Raw genomic sequence first — 27,674 nt, 5'->3', positions numbered from 1 at the left:
AACACTACAACTGTGAGGTGAGGGGAGTAAGAAGGAGGGTCTGGCAAAGTATTAGGTGACCGGCAGCCAAAGTTTGTGACTGACTTGAATTAGAAACTCAGAAACATTTTAACAGTTCTGAATATTATCTTCTTTGCTTCCAGTACTGTCCACCATAGTCTACTGTTTCCAATAAAGATGGAAGCTTTCTTTCTTCCAGTTGTTTTTACAACAGCAGTCAGTGTCTCCTACTTGTGAACAATATTAGAACACATGACACACTAAATGTGTTTGGGGTTGTGTTTGACCTTAGGGGCCATGGCCAAGGTGGGGGCACCTGTGGTGGCCCGAGCACTCTGCCAGTGAAAACGAGCTCTAGAGCTCCATTTTCAGCCATGACAGCCTCCTGCAACCTCCTGACAGCAAAAACAGAGCATATATGGACATATTTCACTGTCTAAGAAGAGAATCTTTATTATATACCTCAAGACAAGGAAGTGAATTTTCCGTGATGTTAGTTGTAGTGGTTCATAACATCTATTCTTAGTTTGTAAAATACACACATACCCTCAGGTAGGGAAAGTAAGACTTCTAAGAGAAATCTGATCAAACTCTGCGTATAAGACGTATGATTTTCAAAAGTTAGTCAACCTTGCTTTGATGTTGGATTGTCATTTTGGCCTGGGCTGAGATGACAAAATGGCTGCATGTCAGTGCAAAGAAATGAATTGTGACATGAAGGGTGAGCTATAACATTCATATTAATATTTCCTAGAGTAAAGAGGAACATGTGCTGCTACCCTTCTGTAGAAAGGTCAGTTTTTGACAGTTTTGACACCTCGAGCAGCATAGCATAAACTGAAAGCTCAGAGAACTCCAGCAGCCCGAAGAAACACATATAAGCCAAGCTGTCATTGAACTTTTAGCACATGTGATCAAATATAACAGAGCTTTATATTATTGATGGGTGGCTAAACCTGCCTCAGAAAGGACAGCTCAGGTACTTTGGATGCAAAAGAAAGTCCATTACAATAGCATAGACCATTTTAATGCTTTTAGGTTATCTGTGTCACCGTTACAAATGGACAGAAGATGGAAGCAAGCAAATTTAGCATTCAGTTTTGGTCACTACGATGTAAAAAAGATGTGGAGACTCTAGAAAGAGTGCAGAGAAGAGCAACAAAGATGACCAGGAGACTGCAGGCTAAAACATATGAAGAACGGTTGCAGGAACTGGGTATGTCTAGTTTAATGAAAAGAAGGACATGGGGAGACATGATAGCAGTGTTCCAATATCTCAGGGGTTGCCACAAAGAGGAGGAAGTCAAGCTATTGTCCAAGGCACTTGAGGGCAGAACAAGAAGCAATGAGTAAAAACTAATCAAGGAGAGAAATAACTTGGAACTAAGGAGAAACTTCCTGACAGTTAGAACAATTAATCAGTGGAAGAACTTGCCTCCAGAAGTTGTAAATGCTCCAACACTGGAAGTTTTTAAGAAGATGTTGGACAGCCATTTGTCTGAAATGGTATTTTTTATTGCCTATTAACTGCCTCTTTTTTATTTTTTAAAAATAAAGTTTTTTATTTTTTGTTCTCGATATATACATTCACATAATTATTATTCTTTTTTTTACATTCATAATTCTAATACATTTGTCATTCCATTTATAGAATTGTAATATTCCATTAAGGTTGTTTTGTTTACCATCCCTCGCCTATTTTGACACCACCTTCTTTCATTTTCTCCTCCCTTCTCTACTTCCTTTCTTCCTCCTTTCCCTTCCTTCTTCTCTTACCTCTCTTCCTCTTCCTACCCTCTCTCCTTCTCTCCTTCTCCCTTCCATCTTCCTCTCCTCCTCTCTATCTTCCTTCCGTCCTCTTCCTCTCCTCCTTTCTGTCCCTCCCGCCCTTCCCTACTTTCTTCTTTTCTCTTTTTCTTTCCCTTCCTTCTTGCCTTACCTCTCCCCTACTTCTCTCTACCTCTTCCCCTTCTTCCCCTCTCTCCTTCTCTCATTCCCTCTTCCATCTTTCTCTCCTCACCTTCTCTCTTCCTTCCCTCCTTTTCCTCTCATTTCCTCGCTTCCTTTCTTTTTCTATTGCTGAAGGTGTCTCTTCCAGCTCTTAGTTTCTATTTTCTTGGGGAGGTATTTCCGCAGACCCAAAAATCTTTGTATATCATTTCTTGTTTTTTTTAAAAAAAGAATATTTTTCTTTTTTGATCAGACAAAGACAGACAACACATAACACATAGGACCTTCTTCAGTCACGTACAGCATGTCGTTTGGTTGTAAAGTTTTTGTGCATCATTTCCATAGTCCTCACTTTCAAATGTATGTAAGATCACAGATTATCAACTCATTTCAAACAAATTCTCATATCGTCAATCCAATATATTGTACAAAAATTATTATAATTATTAAACATTCATTTGACTATAAATTGCTTTTACATCCTTTTGTATGAAATATCCTAAGTTTGAAGTAAAACTATATAATAGCATTTCATTAAATCCTCCTAAAATTATCCAATAACATTTCATCTTTCTAACATATTCTAAATAAAAAATGATTATATTTAATAACAAATACTTTTAAATCTCCTCTCATAGTCCTCATTTGCAGTTTGTATAAAATTTCATATCCTGAAACTAGTACCTATATATGTATTATTATCATTGTTACTCATTTATATGACTATATATAATACTCTAAATTTAACTTAAGTTTTTATTGTAAACTTTCACTACATCAACTTGTATCTTTCCAATAGTAGTGCAGTTTTATATCTTTTGTCATTTGTGGAATTAATATTCTGGTTGTTTTCTTAGTAGGTCTTTTATGGACGTCTTTTCACAGCTTGTTGCTCATTGTATATCTTATGAGCACTCGAAACCCTCCATCTGTTCCTTTCAACAACTTATCTTTGGTTATGTTGTGATGTTTCTGTCAGGTTTATACTCCTTACTTCCATCAAATTTCTCTTTTTTCTTCTTCTGTACTTTGAGGTCTGAGGTAGAGTTCCAGTCCACCTATCTCCCCTTTCCGTAGTCCACTCTTACTATTTCCAACCACGCTCAGTATGCTGTCAGTATCAACAATTTTCTTATCTCTTTGTTCCTTTTTTCCTTCAATTTTTGGAACTCTGTCCTCAACTTTCTTCCTTTGATAAATGTCCTCAATTTTTCCATCTCTTTTTACTGTTCTTTGTTCTGCATCATCCATTCTCATCTCAATTTTCTCAAATTGAGAAAATTTTATTTTCTCAATTTTATTACTAATATTTTTTGAATTTTAAACATAATCATTTGCAATATTAATGTTTCTTTTTCATGTTGCACCATCCTTCTAACTTATAAGCACTGCCACTATAGCATTCAAGGCTTTTATTATATTCCAAACAAGTTCATTGTAGTCTTTCAGGTCAAGGATTTATCTTCACTGCAGTCCAGCTACTAATACAAACTCCAAAAGAGCACCTGTGTAAACAATCCATGCTTTTTCCACTATCAGTCTCAATAAACAAACTGAAAGGCTTTGAAATGTAACTATGATGATCAAAGAGAAGAAAGAAAAAACAATGTTTCCAAGCCTTCAGCCTTAAAGTGGCAGTGTTATTTTTTCCCCTCTGCTGTTACAGCCATCTTTAAATAGCAGACTAATGGAGAAAAATTCTTAATTAAAAAAAACAATCCAATCAAACTTTGTAAGAAAACAAAAAAAAAAGAAAATTTTAATCCACAGGTATATATAGAAAAAAAAAAGAATAAAAAGTAGAAGAAGAAAAACTGAGCCTTCCAATTTAAAAAAATCAGAAACATTTGCAGTACTTCCATTAGTAAAAAAAGAAATTAAAAATAGGAAAACACACTAAGTTTAACGTAGCTTAATTTCACCACTTGTTTTCTTTTGTCTTCAATTTTAATGTAGTTTTCATTTTCTTTGGGTTGTCTCTTTTCTAATAATAAAATTTCCTCACCAATCCAACACACTTCCTCTTCTGTTTTCTTTCCATTATAGAGCTGTCCCAACTTCAGCAGCTTCAGGGCTGGATTTCTGTCATCGGAAAAAAGAGCTTCTCTTGGATTGATCAGGGACTTTGTAGTGTCCCTGAGATAAGCAGGACATACTCTTCTCTATCACTGTCTCTTCAGGACAATTTAGGTCCAAAAGGACTGTCCAGTGGCATAAATATCAACTGCGATCTTGGAGCTTCAAGATCACATGGCGTATCATCATGACATCAGCTCTAGATAACCATTTATCTGAAGTGGTGTAGGGTTTCTTGCCTAACCAGGAAGTTGGACTAGAAGACCTCCAAGGTCCCTTCCAACTCTGTTATTCTAAATTCAGCATTGCTATTATAACAACCAGTTGAATCAGTTGTTCTAGATTAGGGAGAAGGGAACCAAACAGCTGTTGACTCCAGCTGTGTGGATATATCTCTTTCTCAAGTGCAAACAACTGGAAATAAGACTGGATCAGTCAATGCATATTTAATCCAGCATAACACTTTTCTTCCTTACATAGGGACTTCTTTAGGTTATTTTTTAAAAGACATTTATATACTCTTTAAAGCAAACAAATGCCAAATTCACAGGCCATTTCTTTCAATGTACCATAACTTCATCAGTTTTGCTTTCAGTTGCACTTACAGATAAAATTATTAAGGGCAACCTTCACAAAGATCCCTATAATATTTATTTTAGTGCAAACTCTATGCACATTATGATTTCAAAAAATAAACTCTGCACACAATCCGCATAAGCGGTAAAGAAGAATCCTGTAAGAGTCTTGTATGTAAATTTTTCAGTGCTTAATCACATTTCCATTACCAGCTGCATTTCAAAGGGTGGAAGGCTACTTTTCTCAGCCATTATAATATAAATTCAAAAGCTTGTACATCTTCTAATATAATCCCTTTTCATAAAATCTAGATTTGATATAGCTTTCTCACAGCTTGAAGTATCCACACGTATCCACATACTGAAGCAACACTTTAAGAAAGATAAGCATACAACTCCTTCAATTATCTCAAATCAAGCTCTCTGTCAAACTTGAAGGAAACAAGGTAATCTAAAGTTATCAAAATGCAATTTAGGGTTTGTCTAACTGATGAAAATTTGGGTTTGCAAAAAAGTGAAGTAAACTATTCCATACTTTAGAACCTGGAACAGAAATTCAGGTTCTACATGGGGCAGCCTTTGAAGAGTATTTGGAGACGTCAACTCGTCCAGAATGCAGCCGCGTGAGCGATTGTCGGTACACCCACGTTACACCTATCCTCCGCAAGCTGCACTGGCTACTGATCAGTCTCCGGATACGCTTCAAAGTGCTAGTCGTAACTTATAAATCCCTTCATGGTATTGGACCTGGGTACTTGAGAGACCGCCTGCTGCCTATTACCTCCCAAAGACCCATTAGATCACACAGGGTCGGCCTCCTCCGGGTTCCGTCTACCAGCCAATGCCATCTGGCTATCACCCGTGGGAGGGCCTTCTCTGTGGCAGCTCCAGCCCTTTGGAATGAACTCGCCACAGAGATTCGGACCCTCACCTCTCTCCAGGCCTTCCAAAAAGCCGTCAAAACCTGGCTGTGCCGGCAGGCCTGGGGATGATGAGTTCCCTTTCCCCCTTGACTTGTGTGTCTCTGTGATTCTTGGTTGTTTTAATTACTTGTATTGTACTTTGTGTCCCCTTTCCCCCTTTGAGTTGTTCGCCGCCCTAAGTCCCCCCAGGAATAGGGCGGCATATAAATAAAATAAACTTCAACTTCAACTTCAACTTGAGGTTTTTTTTTCCACCTTTGCAAGTAACAGAAAACAAAACCACAATGACCACAGATGGCTTTATGTATTTATTGATAGGTATGTACAAAACTTGGAGATGGAGTTTGTTATCATTTATGCTTTCCCAGCTACAAGTAGCAGCAGATCTCCCTGGGAAATTTAACTGCCTATTTAAATTCTAAGCAAACCTCTTTTTACTTCTACTTCTTTGAAATTATCTGCTGCTTGTTTGATCCAAAACCCTTGAAGAATTTTTCACATGTGCGAATATGAACACTGCATAATTGATGCAGAATATCCACATATCCACATAAACAGCTACATTACATTAGGTTCAGGGGTGGGATGCTACTAGTTTAACAACCAGTTTGGTGAGCTCGGGCGGGAGCTGGTGGGTGGAGCCAACTAATCATTGGAGCTAGCTTGCCCAAACCAGTCCGAACCGGCTGAATACTACCTCTGATTAAGTTAATTTTCATTTATAGCCAAAGAATATAATGAATGTACCACTAAAAAATGAACGTTAATGTTACACGTATAGTATATTATGCGAGAACAACTATAATATTACTGCAGAATAAGGCAATTTAATAGAATCTCAGGGCTATCTGCAAACAGCTATTGGCCTGTCAGTTAAAAGGAAAATAATATTTTTTCTCTTCTGAACTTCCATGGAAGTTGATTAATAAAGGCTTATTAAAAACTTCACATCATGTCATAAAAAAGGACAGTGAAGAAGGACATGTACAATAGATTCAATTTCCCCACTGGGCAAAGAGAAAGGCACTCTTCCAAAGGAGTACTACTAAATCTTCCAATAGTGATGACAACACAAGATCAAATTTAGTTAAAGTGAAGCTTTCCTGTGAGTCATGCATAAAATGTTAGCAAAGAAAGTATCAGTGGAAAGCCTACGGAGCAAACGTGACCTACACCATGGTAGGAATAGAGCTTAAATCTTTCTGCAGATCTCCCTCTACATAAAGAAATCTGCTGTTTCAGCTCAGAGAAAGCTCTATCTCAAAGCCAACTGAAGTCAGATATCGGGCCCGTAGGCTGCAAAATGTTAGGTTTGAATTAATACCAGTCATCCATGATGATGTGAAATTGCTTTAGAAGGTTAAGGAGGCCAAGGAGCTCTGAAAGAAAATTAAATCAAAGCCACATTTTCAAGCAGCAAAGCAAGATATATTCTTCTATGGGCATTAATCCAGATCCCAGCCTTACCAAGGAGCTGCAAATACATGGGGTAATCTATATCTAATAATTTAGACTGGACAACTTCAGCAACAACCAAATTAATAGTCATTATAGAGCTTGGTGCTAAAAAGCCAAATACTATATTTCGTATCTTTATTCCATGTGTGTCAAACTTGTTACCGTCACATAATGTATCGTGATGTTTTTCCCCTTCGTGGAGCTGGGGTGGGTGTGGCCTGCATGTGACACATCTGTGGACAATGAGGAGGTTGGGGAGGAACTTGAGCCAGTCCTGGAATCTGGGGAAGGCTCTGTGTCAGAAGCAGAGATGGAACCAGGGCCGTCCGACATTCCCCAGCTGCCTTCAGAGTCAAAGATAGATGGGGAAGAGGAACAGCTGGGGCCTGTTCCAGATGTGCGTAGGCACAGAGGTGTCAGGAGAGGAGAACAACTGAGTACAAGTAGTCCATTCAGGAAGAAAGGCACACGTGGATGCTGAATGACCCCTCCCTGGCTGGGGAATAAATAGAAGCAAAAGGGGAGTCGTGGTTGCAGGAGACAACAGTTCGTATTTCTTTTGGAAGATTTGCTTATTGTGGTTCCAGCCTCAGAGACCGTTTGCCAGGAATTAATTTACAGCTTTGCAACTGGAAGCTCTCGGCCTGGCAACTATCCAAGGACTGATAAGGTCTGTTACTGTAATTACTGTATTTTTCAGTGTATAAGACGGACCTTTTTTGCTCAAAAAAGAGGCTGAAAATCTGGGTGCATCTTATACATTAAATACAGCATTTTATGCCTCCTAAAACCCCGCCCCTTTCACCAAAATGGCCATGCATAGATTTTAGGAGGCTTTCAGAGTGTCCTGGGGGCTGGGGAGGGCAGAAATAAGCAAAAAATGGGCCGTGTTTTGCTCACTTTTGCCCCCTCAGCCCCCAGGAGCACTCTACAAGTCTCCTAAAGGCTATTCAAGCCCCTTTGTTAGAAAAAAGGGGCCCATTTTTGAAAAAATGCAAAAATGGGCTGTTTTTGCTCATTTTTGGCTTCCCCCCACCCCCAGGAGTACTCTATAAGCCTCTTAAAGGCCATTCATGCCCTTTTGTTTGAAAACAATGGGCCTGTTTTTGTGAAAAACAGGCTGCATTTGGGAGGTCTGCAGAGTGCAAAACCTTTTTTTTAAAAAAAATGCCTCTTCGAAATCTTGGTTTGTTTTATACTCCGGTGCGTCTTATACCCCGAAAAACATGGTAACCCTTGGAAGAATGATTGCCTGGACTTTTCTGTGTGTGAATGCCATGAATTCAAAGTAACTAAATAAAGTTACTTTGGGATAAGGAGTCTATTTCTTGGTTCTGCTAAGGCTGGGTCAGAACAGCATCCAGCCCACGGGCCGCCAGTTTGACACCCTTGCAAGTTTATCATATCATTTTTTATTGTAGCCCACGATAACTATCATAAGACTTAAAATAGTATTTGCAGTACTATCCACCCAGCTAGAGACAGATCTTAATTGTTTCTTTTTCCAAACAGTTGAAGCATGAACAGATACCCATGAATCTAAATGCCTTAGATTAATTAATGCAGATACTATCAATTTTCCAGGAAAGGTGGCAGGTGTCAAGGTTTATTTATTGTTGTTGCTATCATTATTGATTAGTACATATCTCCTCTCTATAGTACATTATGGATCCTCTTTTAAACCTTCTTTAGTGTTATTATCTACATACAAAAGGAGTTAAGAAGGTCTAGAGGCCAGCGTATGGGGATAAAATCCCAGTTTGGGGAAATCTTACAGTGCGTAAACAAATAAGAATAAACAGGTCTAGGTATTTCTGCAGCTGATAATGTAAGCACAAAACCCAGACTAACATATAGCAAAAGAATTATTAATGTGCATTGCCCTCACTTTAAAAGATGCTAGAGTTTTGCCTGGATGAACAAACAATTTACAAAATTGTATTTTCCAGTCATCAGAAACCTGTCAGCTTTTTAAGAAAATGATTGCAGTTTTTAGAAGGTGGTTGGCAGCAATCAAATAAATCAATGGAGAAGAATTGTTTCTACAGTTGAAGATTTCTAAATTAGAGTTTCATAATTATGGTTGAATAGGGGTAAACTAGGAATATCACATAGCATTCACTTCTGACATCAGTGTAGGCAGCATTCAGCTCTCCAAAGAGCCTTTGAATGTGGCCCTCTGAATGAAATAGTGAAATAGTTTTGAATAGTGGCAAATAAAAGTTAGACTTTTGGCAATACTTTCCACATCAATTAGAGAATAAGGTATACAAGAAAGAAATGTGGAGGAAAATCTAAAAGCATTATTTTAAAAAAGCTTTGCAACTTTTACCATCTTCATACTAGAAGTGGGGTTTCTGTCGTTTTGCCCTGTATCAGGCGAACCACTAGTGGGGGTGGTGGCCCGGACACTTCTGCACATGCACCAAAGCTTCTGCGCATGTGGAGAACTGTTATGCGAGTGCGCGCATATGAGCAAACTTGTAGTAAAAGAAATTTAAACCCACCACGCTTCATACAAAATCCGGAAACGTTCAGATAAGCTTCCAAATCATACCAAAAGTCCTCAAAGACACAGTATGGAAATAAAATAAACAACTGTTCCCAGATTGGAGACTCATAAATTTACAAATTGGTTAAAAAAGATTAAGAGGGAATACAATTTTCTGTTCCAAGATCACATGATGTGTTAGTACCACTTTATAATGCCTCGGTAAGACCACACTTGGGATCCTGCATCCAGTTTTGGTTGCCACAATATAAAAAAGATGTTAAGACTCTAGAAAAAGTGCAGAGAAGAGCAACAAAGATGATTAAGGAATTGGAGGATAAAACATACGAAGAAAGGTTGCAGGAATTGGGTATGTCTAATTTAATGAGTCACTAGGATGACATTAGTTTCCATCCTTGATTAGTTTCCTTCCGTTCTTGTCCTGCCCAAGGGGTTGCCGCCAAGAAGAGGGGGGCATCTTCTCCACCAAAGCACCTGAAGGCAATACAAGAAGCAATGGGTGGAAACTAATCAAGGAAAGAACCAACCTAGAACTAAGGAGAATTTTCCCGGCAATGAGAACAATTAATCAGTAGAACGGCATGTCTTCAGAAGTTATGAGCGCTCCAATGTTGGAGACTTTTAAGAAGATGATCCTTTGCCTGAAATGGTATAGAGCTTTCTGCTTGAGCAGGAGGTTGGACTAGAAGACCTCCAAGGTCCCTTCCAACTCTTCTATTCTGTTATTCATCTAATTCATGGATCAAGGCTCCACAGTTTACATGTACAATACAAATGTACAACATTTCAGACTGCACAGTCTCCAAATGTTACAATATTTCAACATTAAAATTGCTTTTACTCGTTCCAGCTACACAACATAGCTCTATAATACCGTAATCTTTCTTTTTGACTTATGGAACAAAGGAACAAACTTCCAGCAGTGCAGGAAGATGCTTTGTGGTGAGCCAGCTTACTGAATGCTATGTCTTGGTATTGTAACTGGCAACAGCTTTTCATCATTTCAGACTTTTCCAACCCAACTGGGGGAAAAAAGGAAATGAATCAAGCACTTTTTGTATACAAAATATGAGCTCGGTTGTTCCTCTGAAGCCTTAGCTACTTGATTTGGGGAAAATCTTCATATATTTAATGTTTTAATATGCTATATTTAATAAAAGAATACACAATAACAGAGTTGAAAGAGACCTTGAAGGTCATCTAGTCCAACCCCCTGCTCAAGCAGGAGACCCTATACCAGTGATGGCGAACCTTTTTTGGCTGCCATGCCAAAAGCAGGGGGAGCACAGGGGGGTCGTGCACCAGCCTGCCACAACCATAATGCTATGCGCCCCCCCCAGTCTGCGTGCATGTGCATGATCAGCAATCCCCCTGCTTTTGCCACAGTTTTTCACCTTCCCCAGGCTCCAGAGGCTTTCTAGGAGCCTGGGGAGGGCAAAAACACCCCCCCGCCTCCCCTGGATACTCTCTGGAGACCTCAGGAGCTTCCCTGAAGCCTCCGGAGGGCAAAAAACAGACCAATGAGAAACCCTGAAAGTTTGGGAATGGTGACTTCCGGTTTGTTCATAGGGCCAATTTTCGACCTCTGGAGCCTTCAAGAAGCTTCCCTGAAAGTTCCGGAGGGCAAAAAACGGGCCTATGGATAAATCGGAAGTCACTTCCGGTTTGCTCGTAGGGCTGGTTTTTGCCCTCCGGAGCCTTTAGGAAAGCCTCCTGAAGGCCTCTGAAGGCTCCAGAGGTCGAAAATCAGCCCTATGGACAAACTAGAAGTCACCATTTCTGAACTTCCAGGTTTCCCGTAGGGCCGATTTTTGACCATTATTCCTTGCCTGGCCTTTAGGTGCTTTGGAAAATAGGTTGACAAAAAAAAATGGTGCCATTCAGATATATATAAATAAATGTAATAGATACCTTTCACCCTGGCTTCGCTGATAACGGATAAGAGCCTGTGGCCTAATGGCTAAGATCTCTGCCTAGTATGTAATATACCCCAGGTTCAAATCCCAGTAAGGATATGGCTAGCTGATGAGAGCTAAATAGCTTGAAATAGATCTATACTAGTCTCCCTTTATTTATTTATCAGCACAAATACAACAAAATGTAACAAAAAGGCAACAGTAAAAAATATTGGGTTTCTGCCTGGATGGTCTCTTGTGACGAGCCGAAGGACAGAGAATGGAAGTAGTGATCTTCCTCCCATATTTGGGCATACCGGGGGTTGTAAAAAAAAAAAAACTTATATATACATATACATATACATATACATATACATATACATATACATATACATATACATATACATATACATATACATATACATATACATATACATATACATATACATATACATATACATATACATATACATATACATATACATATACATATACATATACTAATGGCAACGTGGAATACATGTTACAATGCTTGGGCGTGCTTTTAACAGACTGCTAAGTCTTTTCTATTATTCTTTGCTTAAGAGCTATCTGTCATAATTAGAATCTGGAAGCACATCTGCTAAGTGGGTAAGACATCTTTAGCTCATCTTTAGCTGAGTGTTAATGGGCTTAAACCAAAGCCATCATTTCAATATTTCTTCCATCTTTTGTATTTGCATTTGCTAACTCACAGACTATCTTTTTCATTTTAAATTATGTTTAATTTATGATTGTACTCATTTGCCATAGAGGTTGTACGTTTTCATTATCAAAGCAACTAAAAGAGTAATAGATTAATGGCAATTCTATTTAAATGTGTGCGGCTTTTTAAAAAGCACGTACAATATATAAAAGTCACTAATTAAATGGAAGAGACTATTAAGCACTTGATAATTCTGTTTTGTCACAGACCACTAATCTCAAAATCAGTTACCATCATAATTAAATGTAAGAATTCTTGCAACATCTCAAAAGCTGAAATGACTACCACCAAAATTATTTGTGCATCTCTCCCTACTTACTGATCTGTAAATATAACATTTTCTCAATTACAACAACAAGACGCTTTTCTTGCAGATTAATGAAAATTGTTTCACTTATTTAGCCGTACAAAGACATCCAATATGATGTTGTCTCACGAAACTAAGTAACAGATACACGCAATAAAATAAGGTTTCACCACAAAATCGCAGAGGACAAAATTGCGCTCGACGAAAGCGCGCATTTGACGTCATCACAGCGCGATGAAAACATCGCACTGTGATCGAAAAATGTAAAAATAAAGCTAAAACCTTACCCTAACCCCCCCAAACCTAACCCTAAACCTAACCCTAAACCTAACCCTTAACCTAACCCTAAATCTAACCCTAAACCTAACCATTAACGTAACGCTAAACCTAACGCTAACCCTTAACCTAACGCTAAACCTAACGCTAACGCTCTAAACCTGACCCTAACCCTTAACCTAACCCTAACCCTAACCCTTACCTTTATGTGAATCGGCTTGCTTTAATTTTAATTTTATTTCAATTTTTAATTTTTTTCGTCGCGCTGTGATGACGTCACATGCACGCTTTCGTCGAGCGCGATTTTGTCCTCCGCGCTTTTGACGGGTCACGTAAAATAAAGTTACACACTGAAGTAAAATATATATTGAAGAGCAATGAGTTACATTCTTCTTTTCAGCTTGATCTTACACAATTCCAGTCTTGTCTGCATATGGATTTGAGACATAAACGTCAGAAATTTTTCAAACATCTATACTTGGCATGTGAGGAAGAACGAAATAAAAATGATGATCTGTAAAATATAGATGTAGTAAAGAAGAGCTGAGGTGGCGCAGTGGGTAGAGTGCAGTACTGCAGCCACTTCAGCTGACTGCTAGTTGCAGTTCGGCGGTTCAAATCTCACCGGCTCAGGGTTGACTCAGCCTTCCATCCTTCCGAGGTGGGTAAAATGAGGACCCAGACTGGGGGGGGGGAGCAATATGTTGACCCTGTAAAACCGCTTAGAGAGGGCTAAAAGCCCTATGAAGCGGTATATAAGTATAACTTATATTAGAAGCGGTATGAAGCGGTATATAAGTATAACTTATATAAGAGCCAAGGTGGCGCAGTGGTTAAATGCAGCACTGCAGGCTACTGCTAGATCAGCAGGTCAGCGGTTCAAATCTCACCGGCTCAGGGTTGACTCAGCCTTCCATCCTTCCGAGGTGGGTAAAATGAGGACCCAGATTGTTGGGGGCAATATGCTGACTCTCTGTAAACCGCTTAGAGAGGCCTGAAGGCCTATGAAGCGGTATATAAGTCTACTGCTATTGCTATTGCTATTGCTATAATAACTGCTATTGATATTTAGGAGGAGCCATGGTGGTACAGTGGTTAGAATGCAGTATTACAGGCTAACTCTGCTCACAGCCTGGAGTTCGATTTCAATCAGCTGAAGATTGACTCAGCATTCCATCCTTCTGAGGTCAGTAAAATGAGAAACCAGATTGTTTGGGGCAATATGCTGACTTTGTAAACCGCTTAGAGAGGACTGTAAAGCACTATGAAGCAGTATATACTGTATATTTCAGAGTATAAGACACACCTTTTTCCCCACAAAAAGAGGCTGAAAATCTGGGTGCGTTTTATACACTGAATACAGCATTTTTTGCCTCCCAAAACCCTGCCCCTTCACCAAAATGGCTGTGCATAGCCTCTAGGAGGCTTTCAGAGCACTCCTGAGGGCTGGGGAGGGCAGAAATTAGAAAAAAACAGGCCGGTTTTTTTGCTCGTTTTTGCCCCCCCTCCCAGGAGCACTCTACAAGTCTCCTAAAGGCTATTCATGCCCCTTTTTTTGAAAAAAAATGGCCATTTTGGGGAGTTTTGCAGAGTGCAAAACTTTTTTTAAAAAAATTTGCCTCTTCAAAACCTTGGTGCGTCTTATACTTCGAAAACTATGGTAAGTCTAAGTGCTGTACCAATTTCTGTTGGTATTGCTAAAGATTTAAGTTAAAATCTAATGGCCATGTGCTATAGGAGTATCCAACCATCCTTTCCAGATGTTAGAAATCTAAGCCTAGAATAGAAGAGAATACATTCTTGTCCTACAATCTTATCAGCCAATGAGCTTGTTCAATCCATTACAAGTGAAACCCCAAATTTCCTCTAAAGACTCTGTGACAGATTTAAATGGGGTAGGACAGTGATGGGTAACCTTTTTGTCGTGTGCCGAAAGCGTGTGCGTGTGCGCACACCCATAATGCAATGTGAGCACCACAATGCGAGAATGAGCCCTGCATGCTCCACCACCCCATTCACAGGTGCACACTCCCCCCCATGGCCTAGCAGCCTCCCTGAAGCCTTCTGGGACCAAAAATGGGCTGCGGGGAGGGCCTCGCCACTGCCTCTATGCGTGCACATTCATGCACGTCTCCCACATGTGCCCCACCCCCGTGCATGTACAATAGAGACCTGAAAATCAGCTGCCCAGTGGGAGGCACGCGTGCATGAACGGTACAGCTGAGCTGGGGTGAGGGCTCGCATGCCCACAGAGAGGGCTTTATGTGCCACCTGTGGCACATGTGTCATAGGTTCACCATCACATGGGTAGGATATTGAAGTTGAAAATACCCAAGGCCCTAATTCATCTCAAGCTTCTATCATGCTGTGCCCCATAAAGGAATCATGTCACCATATTTCTTAGCTCGTAATGACAGGGAGGCAAGATGGATGGAAGGAAGTGAGGAGGGAGCGAGAGAGGGAGGGGGAGGGAGGGGAGGAAGGGAGGAAAGGAAGGGAGGGAAGGAGGAATGCAGGCAGGCAGGCTATATGCAACATATGAAGGACCATAGTGTGCCTCCACTCTGACGAACGTTTGAGAATGAGTAGTTTTCAAATTCTAAACCAATAATCTTTGATAGTGCATGTACTGTATATATGCATATACGGATCTCGACTGTATTTATATTTACAAGCAGGTATCTTCAAAAGATACAACCTCTATTTGTTATCTGTTTCAGAGTTGTTGGGTTCCCCCCCCCCTCAGATAGAAGAAGAAGAAGAAATTGTACTGAGGTAAGACCCAATATTCATAAATTCTCTTTGTCTTCATTGTGAATTTAATTTCACAAGGATTATGGCTACTTAAGTTTGATTGAAAATGTGGATCCTTGTTGATGTCTTGCTACAAGAAGTCATCTGAGAATTCTGCAATTTTCCCTTGGGGTTCACTTCTCTTATAGCTGTACTGAGAATGGGGATTTACTGCCGTTTTCATAATCTAGTGGTTCACATCTGTTAGTTCATTTTATTAAAGCTGTTTGGAAAACAAAACAATTGACCAATGCCTGAGGTTAGGATTCAGTTCTTCCATCCCTCATTTTTTTTTCAGTCTAAGGAAAGACATTATTTATTATATTTACTCAGACATAAGCCAGGAGGATTGAGAAACCTGTCTGTTCCTAAGCCACACCACCTTTATATATATTATCTTTGTCCATCCCTTTTATTCCCATCTTTAGTTGAGAATGTTAAAGAACATCACTCCAAATTGTTAATGTTATGGTACACAGTATGGAACTGTTCTGACCAAGGCTTCCTGAGACAGTAAAAAGCACACACTTAGTCCCCAAAACCCTCTTTTTATTTTAATAGCTGTGAATTATGTTCATTCACAGCCCATAATGAGTCACAAATAGTTTGTAAAGAGTCCAACAGAAGTCTGCCATAGTCCTTCAGGATAAGGCTGATAAGCACTCACCTTTATCTCCCTTGAAACACTGCCAAAGACCTAATTGGCCATTAGCTTTGCAAGGCCACACGGGGCACAGAGTCAAAACGGAGCTTCAGAATTTAAACCGACCAGAACGAACAAAGTTGCTTCTTGCAAAGGCTCACGTGCATTTGCTTCTTCTTTATGTCTTATGGAGGGGCCATCTCCAAGCCTTACTCACAAGTCATCCCTTTTGTCTTAACTGTTCTCGCCTTCTGGCAGTTCTACACATGTGCGCACTGGGAACAGGTTCCCCCTGTTCCTCTGCCTTGCTGATGTCTGACTCTGGAGGCTTCGGAGGCAGCATATAACTCCCAGATGACCCTGGCCCCCTCTCTGCCTCTGACACAAAGGCTCTGTCTGAGCCTTCCTCAGACTCCAGGACTGGCCTACGTTCCTCCCCAACCTCCTCACTGTCTGACTCTGCTGTCAGTGGACTACAACAGGAGCTATTCCCAAATAGTTTTAAATGGACTTTCAATGTATTCAACCATCTCCCACTCCACAATCAAGAATGACTGTTTCTTACATGTGAGGGAAGTCACCCCCCCCCCCAGAAGAATGAACTATTTTGAGAAGTATTAAAAAGGCAGAATATTATATTTCCCTAAAGGAGAAACATATTTCTAAAGGCGGAAACTCAGAGCCTCAGCTCTCTTCCCCAAGTAGAAACAAAGGGGCCAACTTTTAGAAATGCAGATTTGGTAATCCATTCAAGACAGGATATTTTGAGAAAGGTAGGATTAGCCCTCAACCACAATAGGAATTGCCCAACAAGCCCCTTCACTGCATCAGCACCTACAAAGTTAGCTATGACCCCTACAAGAGCCAATATAATACAAATTCTTCCACAGGAAACTCAAGAGCAAGGCTCAAGAGAGGGTATAAATAACCCTCACTCTCCACTCCATGTAGTCAGATACCCAGAATCACATGAGTTTGGTGGTTCTGCTTCACCATTAAATCATTTTTCCCAATCAGCCTCCATGTTTCCAGTATCTTTCTCCCCATTTGGAACTGAACCCAGATGGACATTTCTTCCAACATGTTACATTACGTTAGTCATCCCCACAATCTAATATACTAACTTGCACTGGATTCTTATGATCTATAAATTCTTGGTTAAGCTGAGAGACTGTGTAGCCTAAAAAGTGGCATGCAGTGGCATCTTCTGGTCCTACCCTCTGCTTCTGTTCTAAATCAGCAGCAGAATTAATTGCTATTTTCACTTGAGGAAGTCAGGCATGTAAAAGCAGCTTTCTCTAACCTGGCAGCCTAACCTCAGGATCGTATTCAGAAACAATCCTTCCAAAATTGGCAAATATCCCTACAAATAGACCTCCATGAGGTTATTTTCTCCTTTATTTAAGGGTAATAAAACACTCACAATGCACAAAATTACCTGGCAATCTTCCAATTGCCAGACATCCATTTATATGTCTTAAAGCAGTGGTCCCTAACCTTTTGGATCTGTGGATCAGCAACAGCAGCGATGGTGGTAGCAGTGTGTGTGTGGGGGAGAGAGACAGGCATGCATGGAGACTAATCCCATGCACGTACAAATAAAGCTTGCCCTCTGCTTGCACAGCCCAGTTTCCAACAGGCCGTGGACCAAAACTGGGCAATGTTGTGGCCCGCCAGCAGCCAGCAGAGTTGGCAGCAGAGTCAGACAGTGAGGAGGTTTGGGAGGAGCATGGGCCAGTCCTGGAGGCTGGGGAAGGCTCAGCAAGGGCTCAGGCACAGAGGCAGAGATGGGGCCAAGGCCGTCTGGCAGTGATCAGGTGCCTACAGAGCTAGACAACAGTGAGGCAGAGGAACAGCTGGAGCCTGTTCCCAGTGTACAGAGCTGCCAGAAGAAAAGAACAACTCAGAAATCAGGGCAGACTTGGGAGTAAAGTCACAGGTGGAAGGTGATTGGCCCCTCCCATAGGAAATAAAAGAGGAACAAAAGGGGAGGGGGCTTTTGCAGGAATCATTTTATTTGTTCGGTCATTAGATTCATTTCAGGAGTGTGAAAATCTGTCCGTGAATCTCAGAGACTCTGTGCTCAGTCTTTCCTTGCACAGCACTTCATTTAGAAAATATTTACCTGGCAGCTTTCCAAGACAAATAAGGTCTGTAGTCACAATTACTCCTTTGAAATACTGTTTGCCAGGCCTTTGCTGAAATGTGAATGAGAAAATTTCACATTTGTTTAATGAAAGGGGTTGTGTCGGGACCAGGAATCTGCATCGTGCTTTTTTGGGAAGCCTAGTGTCAGGCCTGCAGTTATATTCCTTTTAGGATCTTTGGCCTGCCACACTTTCTATTATTTGACTATGCTGTTTCATTAGTGGGGTAATTGGGAGGGGGAATAGTAAGGAGTAGAATTGCAGAATGTGTTGCTGTCAAAATAAAGCATTCCTTTCTAGAAGCCCAAGGTCATTCTTTGTCTCCGCACCTCTGCACCTGACCGGAACTAGATGGGTGGAGAGGCCAGCGTGGCAGAGGAAGATTGGACCATGTGATGGACTTGTGGGTGTGGGGACAAGATAATGAACTTTCAACTGGGTGGAAACCCCAGGAAGCTTTCAGATTTGGGTTTCCACAAATTATACCAACATGTCTCTCTTGTTAAATTGGAACTTTGATGCTAATTAAATCAGAGTCCAAGGCTATGCCTTGGACTCTGATTTAATTCTGGATGATATTTGGAAAGCTGACACCTAGATCAGAACAGTTCATAGCCATATGGTTGGAGATCCCTGTTTCCTTGAACACCTTGCATGCTACACCTATTTTGACTGTGCTTCCAAAATTCATGGTCCCATCTTCAGCAGACATAAATCTGGATTCAGAAATCTAACCAACTGACTATGTGCTCACTAAGGGTTGATAAGAACGGGACTGGGTCTAATGTATGTAATTATCATGACCCATCAAAGACAGTAAAGCTCATTAAAAGCAGTTTGCAGGTGATGCCAAGGACTCCAGCAAACTGTCAGTAGTATTCCAGATGAAACATGCAGCATAAAGGCTGTCTCCCTGTACCTATTGATTTACTTGTCTGTGTCACTGAGGACTTCTTATCCTGCCTGTCAGTGAATAGTTATTATGCTGCAACCATTGGCAAAGGGAGATATGAGTTATAGCTAATCGGTACTTGTCTTTCTGTATCCTAAATGGAAAATAGATTTAAGGAGCCAGAAACAATCAACAGAATAAACTTGGGGGAAGAAAGTGAAATTGAGAAAATCTGCTGGAGAGATTTGGAAGGCAGCATCTAAATCAAACCGTCATACCAAGACCTCAAACAACAAAATAATTTATGAACAGATTTTTACTTCATTATAACAGGAGAGTCATCATGAGGATGTTAATTAACGAACCAGCCCAGACTGGGTTATCAATCCTGTTCATTTTGAGACGTGTTTATTAGATACATCTAATGAATTGCAAATAAAGCCACTCTCCTTTATTGCATTAGGAAAAATAAGACTAATCACTTATTTTCATAGAGATGTTTTCCTGTTTTCCATTGATCTTCCCTAAAGTAGAAATTGCACAGTCTCATCAGCACAATTTTTACAATTCCTGATTGAACTCCATGCATTGCTATGCCATAATTTTTTTTCCCCCAGGCATCACTTTAATTGCACTTCATTCTTCTTTCAAAAGGCATAGAGGCAGTATTGACTCCGGGCTTAAGTGAATTATGCTCATGCCCTCGGCAAAAAGCGTTGACCCAAGCAGTTGTAGATCTGAATCATTCTGGTGTAATTGACTTGATTGCTCAAGAGGTATCTCATCAAGGTGCCTCTTGCGTCTCATGGGCATGTAATTATGGATATTCACGAGAGCCTGACAGAGAATAGAAGCTGATAAGTCTTGACAAATATGTGCTGCTGGTAGAGATATCACTACTTATTGATAACTTGTCATTGATCCATGTTTAGTCACCTAAAACTGTTGTCATCATATTTTCCCTAAAAGTTGACCAAATCTTAACCATTTCAGACATTACTTCCTTTATCAGTCTGTTCATTTTAATTATTTGCTGATACTCCTATTCAATTGAGTTCCCACTGAAAGTGAATGGAAGCACACTTCGGAGTTAAGGAAAGACAGATGAAATATCATTCTGCAATGTTATAGCAGCAGTCATACTAGCAGCTGTCTAACATTGTTAATATTTTAAGACCATAGTATCCGTATCCTGAGCATTTTGGATATTTTCTCACCTTCTGCTATTAGTGTCACTTAGATACTGTTAGGTTTTGCAGACAGCTTCATGCTTGATCTAGTTGTCTCTAAGCAAAATAAATCAATCAATCTCTATTTGCACATCTAAAACAGATGGGCTCTGGAATACAGAGAGGAGACTCCACTCTATGATCTGTGCTCCTGTGGTAGCTGTTGTGGCTGACACATACCAGGTGCCATAGAATGGTGAGCTGTGAAACTCCCTCTCTCAAAAGCATTTGGTTGGCATTAACACTGATGTATTTGATCAAAAAAATCTTATTGTCAACCCTGAAGCTGGCCTGACTGAGGCATCTTGGAGGCTTCAGTGTTGCCACAATGGTGCTGAGGGATAGGGAGGGGAGAAATAGAGATAGCTGGGGTTTGTAACCAAAACAAAAGTTTCCCCTGGGAACCAAGGACATTCCCACAGGGGGCTGAAGAGAGGAGGAGTAAAGTTTCCAAGGAACCAGACAGCACCTTGATCGGACCATGTGACTGATTGTTTGGGAAAGGGGGGGAAATGTTTATTTTTAATTAGGTGAAAACCGCAGGAACCTTTAGAGTTGGTTTTCACCAGTCTGTGCCAATATGATATGTCCAATAAACCTATTCTTTGAGGAATCTGCTTGTCTCAGAATTCTGTTTGCTATGGGTATATTACTTGGAATCTTAATAAATATCTTCCAAAGCCTATTGAGAACTTATCTATGTATCCTACTCTGCTCCTCATTTCTTAAACTTATTGGATTATTATTTAGGAACAGAAGTCAAATTTGTTTATTTCTACTGTTTATATCCTGCTCAATTTCTACTCATAGAACCAAATTGTAGCATTTCATAAATTAGGTAAAATATTAAAAACTGAAGTCAATGAATCCAATTATAATCAATTATTTGCTGAGCCACCACCAGGATACCGTCATTTCTTTTTTAAAAAAATTGTGTGTGTCTTCAAGTCAGTATTGACTCTGATGACTGTTTGGACAAATCCCTGCAGCAACAAAGGCAGGTTTTTGATGTTTTCCTGGGAATATTCTTGGAATTGGTTTGCCATAGCCTTCTTCTGATGGCGGAAAGAAAGGACAGACCCAAGATCCTCCAGTGGACTTTATTCCTGAAGCAGGAGCAGAACTCACAATCTTTTAGATTTTAGTCTTCTGCCTTAAACACTACACCAAACAGTCATAGTATGATCTTGCTCATCAGTGCTTTTCAGAAGAATCATGTTTTTATGACTCTTCAATAATATGGTAAGGGTGTTCCAAAGGAGAGAATATGAAGGAAGGGGAAACTTAGTTCTCCATTCACTATGTTGTTGCTGTTAGTTGCGAAGTCGTGTCTAACCCATCATGACCCATGGACAATGTTCCTCTAGGTCTTCCTGTCCTCTACCATCCTCAGGAGTCCATTTAAGCTCACACCTACTGCTTCGGTGACTCTATCCAGCCACCTCATTCTTTGTCGTCCCTTTCTTCTTTTGCCCACAATCTTTCCCAGCATGAGGCTCTTCTCCAGTGAGTCCTTCCTTCTCATTAGGTGGCCAAAGCATTGGAGTTTCATCTTCAGGATCTGGCCTTCTAAAGAACAGTCAGGGTTGATATCCTCTAGGACTGACCATTTTGATCACCTTGCAGTCCAAGGGACTTGCAGGAGTCTTCTCCAGCACCATAGTTCAAAGACCTCAATTTATTGGCGCTCAGCCCTTTTTATGGTCCAACTTTCACAGCTATACATTGCAACTGGAAAAAACCATAGCCTTGTCTATACTCACTTTTGTTATCAGGGTGATGTCTCTGCTGTTTAGTATCCTGTCTAAATTTGCCATAGTTTTCCTCCTCAGGAGCAAGCGTCTTTTAATTTCTTGGCTGCAGTCCCCATCTGCGGCTATCTTGGAGCCCAGGAAAATATAATCTGTCACTACCTCCATTTCTCCCCCATCTATTTGCCAGGAATTAAAAGGGCCGGATGCCATGATCTTAGTTTTCTTAATGTTGACTTTCAAGCCAACTTTTGCACTCTTCTTCTTCACCTGCATCAGGAGGCTCTTTAGTTCCTCTTCACTTTCTGCCATTAGAATGGTATCATCTGCATATCTGAGGTTGTTGACATTTCTCCCAGCAATCTTAATTCCACCTTTTGATTCATCAAGCCTATGCTCTTGCTTAAAATGAAATAGTTCAATAAAAAGGAGATACATTTGAGGGAAGAGGAGGAGGAAGTAGCTTTATGGGACCGAGTGTGATTTACAGATTTTGGATGTCCACCAAATAACAGCAAACAGGAATAAGTACAGAAAATTATCAGAAAGACCTTTTACGAGAAAAAACTGTCTATGTGTTCACTAATGGTTGATACTGACTTGATGTCACATAATCAATCAATCAACTCTAGCAATAAAAACTCTGTATAATAGGGGTAGGCATAAATGTCATCAGGGATGGGTAACTAACGATGAAACATGACTCATGATGAAAAAGCTGACTCAGAGAATGCATTGGAATGCCGGTAGATAACGGTAGAATCTCTGTCAACTGCATGTGTCATTTTGATGAAATTTAGGTTTGCTGAGTGTCAAGATAGAGCAGCAGAAAATATTCTCCCCACTTGTATATTTATAATACAGCTGGGGAGGATGACTCTATTCACAGGGATCTCATAGTTCCAGAATCAAGGGGAGATTCAAAATGTTTAAGGAATTCCAGGGATTCCAACAGAAAGCAGGAGCCATGGACAAAGGTCATATTCAAATGAATGAAATTATTTCAAGTTGCTCTCTAATCCTTTCAAGTGTGTTCATCTTTTTGACAACTGGACGTCCTTCCCAAAAGAACACTAAGATGGAGTCGCCTGCATACTGGCTGCAACCCACTACTGGTTCACTATCAAAGGGGTAGACAGTTTAAATCATTCAAAGCCTTTATCCTTCTAAGCAGGCTTGTTGCCCAATTCCCCCATGCATTTTCCACTATGGAAAATTGGTCTTGGTTGGTGAGGATGGAGGTTTCGCTAGCCTCTTATATGAATTCTTGCCGCTGGCATTGTAGGTCCTTTGGATTCCTCTATCTTGGAAAAAAAAAATATTTCGGATTATTACCCGAATCATCCAAATCCACTAGAAAGCATCACACTGTGTATTTAAATGCACCCTATCAATTCAATTGTGTGGCAATATTGAGATAAAGCTGAGAACAGCATGGGATTCTTGCTCTAAATTCATTTTGTGTCTGATACAAATTTGCAAGAATTAAACTTTTGATCGATGGCTTGCAGTTTCCAGGTTCTACACTCAGCGGGCTTGTGAGGGAAGTCAGAGATGTCACATTATCAATTCAAATGCCTTGTCAGCATGGCAATAAGCTCAAATTACCACATCTTGAGAGGGTATTTCCAATTTGGGGGAAACTTTAGCGATCCAATGAAGTTGTTCCTCTGGTTCAAGAGAAGAAAGGCAAATGCTTGGCTGGAATAAAATAATTGTGAGGTATTTGCTGCTGTATGGAAGATTCTAATTCTGGGAAAGGTGGAAGGAAAGATAAAGGGACAACTAAAAGCAAGGTGGATCGATTCAATTTATTTTATTTTTTTATTATAGCCAACTCTGGGCGGTGTTGAATGCAACCCTGAACGGCCAAGTTAAGGAAAGACTGTCATGAGAAAATCTACTAGTTACTAAGAATCAACAACGCCATTATAATGTATAATGGATCAATGAATGAATTAACATATTAACTAAAACAGAGGAGTACAACAAAACCCATTGTTTTATAACAGGGGTGTCAAACTTGATTTCATTAAGGGACGCATCAGGGTTGTGTTTGACCTCAGGGCGCTGGGGTGGATGTGGCCAACTCAATATCACACACAGGGCCGGATTTAGATGAAAAGAGGCCCTAGGTTATTCCACTTATAAGGCCCTTTCACCTCCCATTTTTAAGTTTGTAAATTACATGAGAGACAATAAAATACATAATTACTGTGATATATATCAATATATATCAATATATATAGCTGGCCTCCCGACGGAGGGCGGCTCTGCTCTGCGGCAAAGGCAGCGAGGCCAGCCGCCTCCCCTGCTGCCCTCAGCTGCCCGGCTCGGCCCCCTCGCCCTCATCTGCCTGGCCGCTGATGGGCTCCACGTCGACAGGGCGGCTACTGGGAGCGGCCGCGTCTCTCGCCTGACTGCCGGTGCCGGGAACGTGGGCGGGCTCCCCAACTGCTGCGGCGCTGGAACGATCTTAGCCAATACATTTTCATGTTTGTTTATTAGTCATATGCGTAGAATTTCTCCTTATTTTCGGTTCAGTGTTTTAGTGTTCACTATTTTTAGAATAGTGTAATTTTAATTTTGCTAACAATTTGAATGTAGGCCCCTCTTGAACTTGAGGCCCTAGGCTGAAGCTTAGTTAGCCTATAGGAAAATCCGGCCCTGATCACACATGTCAGGGACACCTGTGGTGGTGAAGTGCTAAGGTAGGACTTCCCTCAGACTCCCCGTTACTCTCATTATAACCTTCCTTCCTTCCTTCCTTCCTTCCTTCCTTCCTTCCTTCCTTCCTTCCTTCCTTCCTTTCTTTCTTTCTTTCTTTCTTTCTTTCTTTCTTTCTTTCTTTTTTTCTTTCTTTCTTCTCTTCTTTGAAAAGGATGGCCTCCTGCAGCCCACTGCCAGCCAAAATAAAGTTCAGATGGGGGCTGCATGCAGTCCTCCTGAGCTCCATTTTCACTGGCAGAGGTCTGCAGGAAGCCATCGTGGCTGAAAACACGGCCTGGGGGATGGGCGCAGCCCCTCCCAACCTCCATTTTCATTGGCAGAGGAACTCTGGGCTGGTCCTTTGCTGTTTCCAGAGCAGCCCTGCAGGCCAGATATAAGTAAGAATCTAACCCATGGGCCTTGAGTTTCCCATCCCTGTTTTATAACAATACCTACATACACACACACAATACTCCATCAGGGTTGTTGGGTTTATACAAATGATGAGGGGATCAGTTGTAATTGAATGCACTCGCTAAATTGTTAGCAACAATGTTCATTGTCTGCATCCTAGGACCAAAATCTTGAAGCAAAAATCTATTTTCTCAGACTGGATTATAAAAAAAACTTTTTGTTCCCCACAAGGACAAAGCAGGATCAAAAGGAACCTGGCCTCCTCTTTTCATGTAAACTTTATTTAAAGCCACTAACACATTTTATTAAACGGCATAAGGTTTTATAAACTATAGTTCACTTTGTTAGCTTCAGGCAATGATTGAACTGATGCAAGATTTAAATTTGGATGAGGTGGGTTTGATGAGGGGGGGAGAATACTACTATGCAAATACAGGTTATAGGTGAGGCAGATAGACAGAAGAGGTATTTCATCAATTAGCAATTCCAAATGTGTTAAACACTCATTGTGTTCGATAAGGCCCGTTGAGATAAGCCTAAAAACCTTTCGACTTGGGTTCAGTTTGGCAGTCTCTTGCTCTGTAATGCTGGTGTACAGTAATTTCTTTCTTCGTCAGCCTTGGGAATTTGTCACCCAGGAAAGTAAACATAACATGGGGGTGATTTCTTTGTCCTTGTTTTCAGTCAACTAATGTCAACTTTGTTTCTTTAACTCTTTTGTGCAAAGTCTGGTTGCGTTGCCCAATAATGCTTGAAGTCATCACTCCAGCAGATCTGATGAATGTAGCTCAAAAAGTATTTTGTATTTTTAGTCCACATTCATACTCCCTTGATAGAACATCATTTGTTTTCATTTTTTTTTGCCCCCAAAGGGGCAAAATAAACAATTAGTTAAATTCTCGCCAGCCGATCTAGGAGTTTAGAACTTCATTAATTAGGGGGAAGCTGAGGGATGTTTATGTTTGTCTTTCCTGATTTGCATCTGTCTATTGCCTCTCTCTAGCTTTTCATACTTTAACTGAGTTCAGGGGAAAACATCAGAAGGTCAGTTAAATCCTAGGAAAACATCATACAGTTCTTGGGGCTTTTTTTCAGATCAGGCATCACTCAAATGGAGAGATGGTTAATATGGAAAACAAACAGACAAAAGTACTCTGGACAAAAATAAGGAAATACAAGGTACTTCTCTAAGTACGATCACAATTCAGTTTAAAGTTTCCATTGCTAAGCAAGACAGTTGGTAAGTGAGTTTCGTCTTTAAAACCTTTCTTGGCACAGTTGTTAAGTGAATCATTGCAGCCAAGTTAGTAGAATAGAATAGAATAACAGAGTTGGAAGGGATCTTGGAGGTCTTCTAGTCCAACCCCCTGCTTAGGCAGGAAACCCTACACCAATTCAGACACATGGTTGCCCAATCTCTTCTTAAAAACCTCCAGTGTTGGAGCATTCACAACTTCTGGAGGCAAGTTGTTCCACTGACTAATTGTTCTCACTGTCAGGAAATTTATCCTTAGTTCTAGGTTGCTTCTCTCCTTGATTAGTTTCCACCCATTGCTTCTTGTCCTACCTTCAGGTGCTTTGGAGAATAGCTTGACTCCCTCTTCTTTGTGGCAGCCCCTGAGATATTGGAACACTGCTATCATGTCTCCCCTAGTCCAGTAATATGGCTGATAACTAAATCTGTTTTCCCCATTGACTTTGCTAGTCAGAAGTCACAAAAAACTGATCACATGATCGCAGGACATTGCAACCATCAGAAATATGAGCCAGTTGACAAATGTCTGAATGTTGATCACATGACCATGGGGATGCAGCAATGGTTGTAAGTATGAAAAACGGTCATAGAGTAAGTCATTTTTTCCCAGTGTTGTAAGGTTGCTAAAGGAATGATTATAAGTCGAAGATCACCTGTATAAAACAAATTCCTATATTCATAGATATGAATATAATTATCTGGTTCTTCATGACGCAATTAGACTTTTTTTTTGCATTGTTTCAACATGACTTCATTATCTCTATCCAAACGGTGATAAAGTGGGATAACAAAATTGTTACTTACATGCAAATTGAAGTGAGGCTTCCCTGCTTAAAATGCTACCGTAGACATTGGTGGTAAAACACTGGTACTGCCCAGCATCTTTTAATTCACTGGGATTGTTGATAATAAGGCTTCCTTCTATTACACTGTAGCGGTAATCACTTTCTATGTCTAAGTCGGTTCCATTCTGGAGCCACCTTGGAAGGAAAATAAAATAAATAGTTTAATTAAGTTTCAAGAAAATATGGACAGTTGATGCAATTAATGGGCTCACTTTTAATCTGGCTTTCAGTTTAGGAATTTGCATAACATTCCTATGCAAAATATTCAGATGCACGGGT

General features: G+C 40.4%; 1 protein-coding gene across 1 annotated transcript in view; it reads right to left on the bottom strand.

The window, feature by feature from the left end:
• CNTN5 (contactin 5) overlaps positions 1-27,674 on the bottom strand; it is a 624,505-nt gene that overhangs the window by 238,679 nt on the left and 358,152 nt on the right. The window contains exon 6 of the mRNA XM_087721123.1: positions 27,355-27,530. Within this exon, the coding sequence (XP_087577249.1) occupies positions 27,355-27,530 (176 nt within the window). The remainder of the gene's footprint in view (positions 1-27,354; positions 27,531-27,674) is intronic.

The sequence above is a fragment of the Thamnophis sirtalis genome, unplaced genomic scaffold (genome assembly GCF_051295495.1).
Source record: "Thamnophis sirtalis isolate CommonGarterSnake01/CBP01778 unplaced genomic scaffold, rThaSir2_p1.2 scaffold_8, whole genome shotgun sequence".
Classification (NCBI taxonomy): Eukaryota; Metazoa; Chordata; class Lepidosauria; order Squamata; family Natricidae; genus Thamnophis; species Thamnophis sirtalis.
The sequence above is the reverse complement of the archived record's forward strand: the minus strand, read 5'-3'. Positions and strand labels throughout refer to the sequence as shown.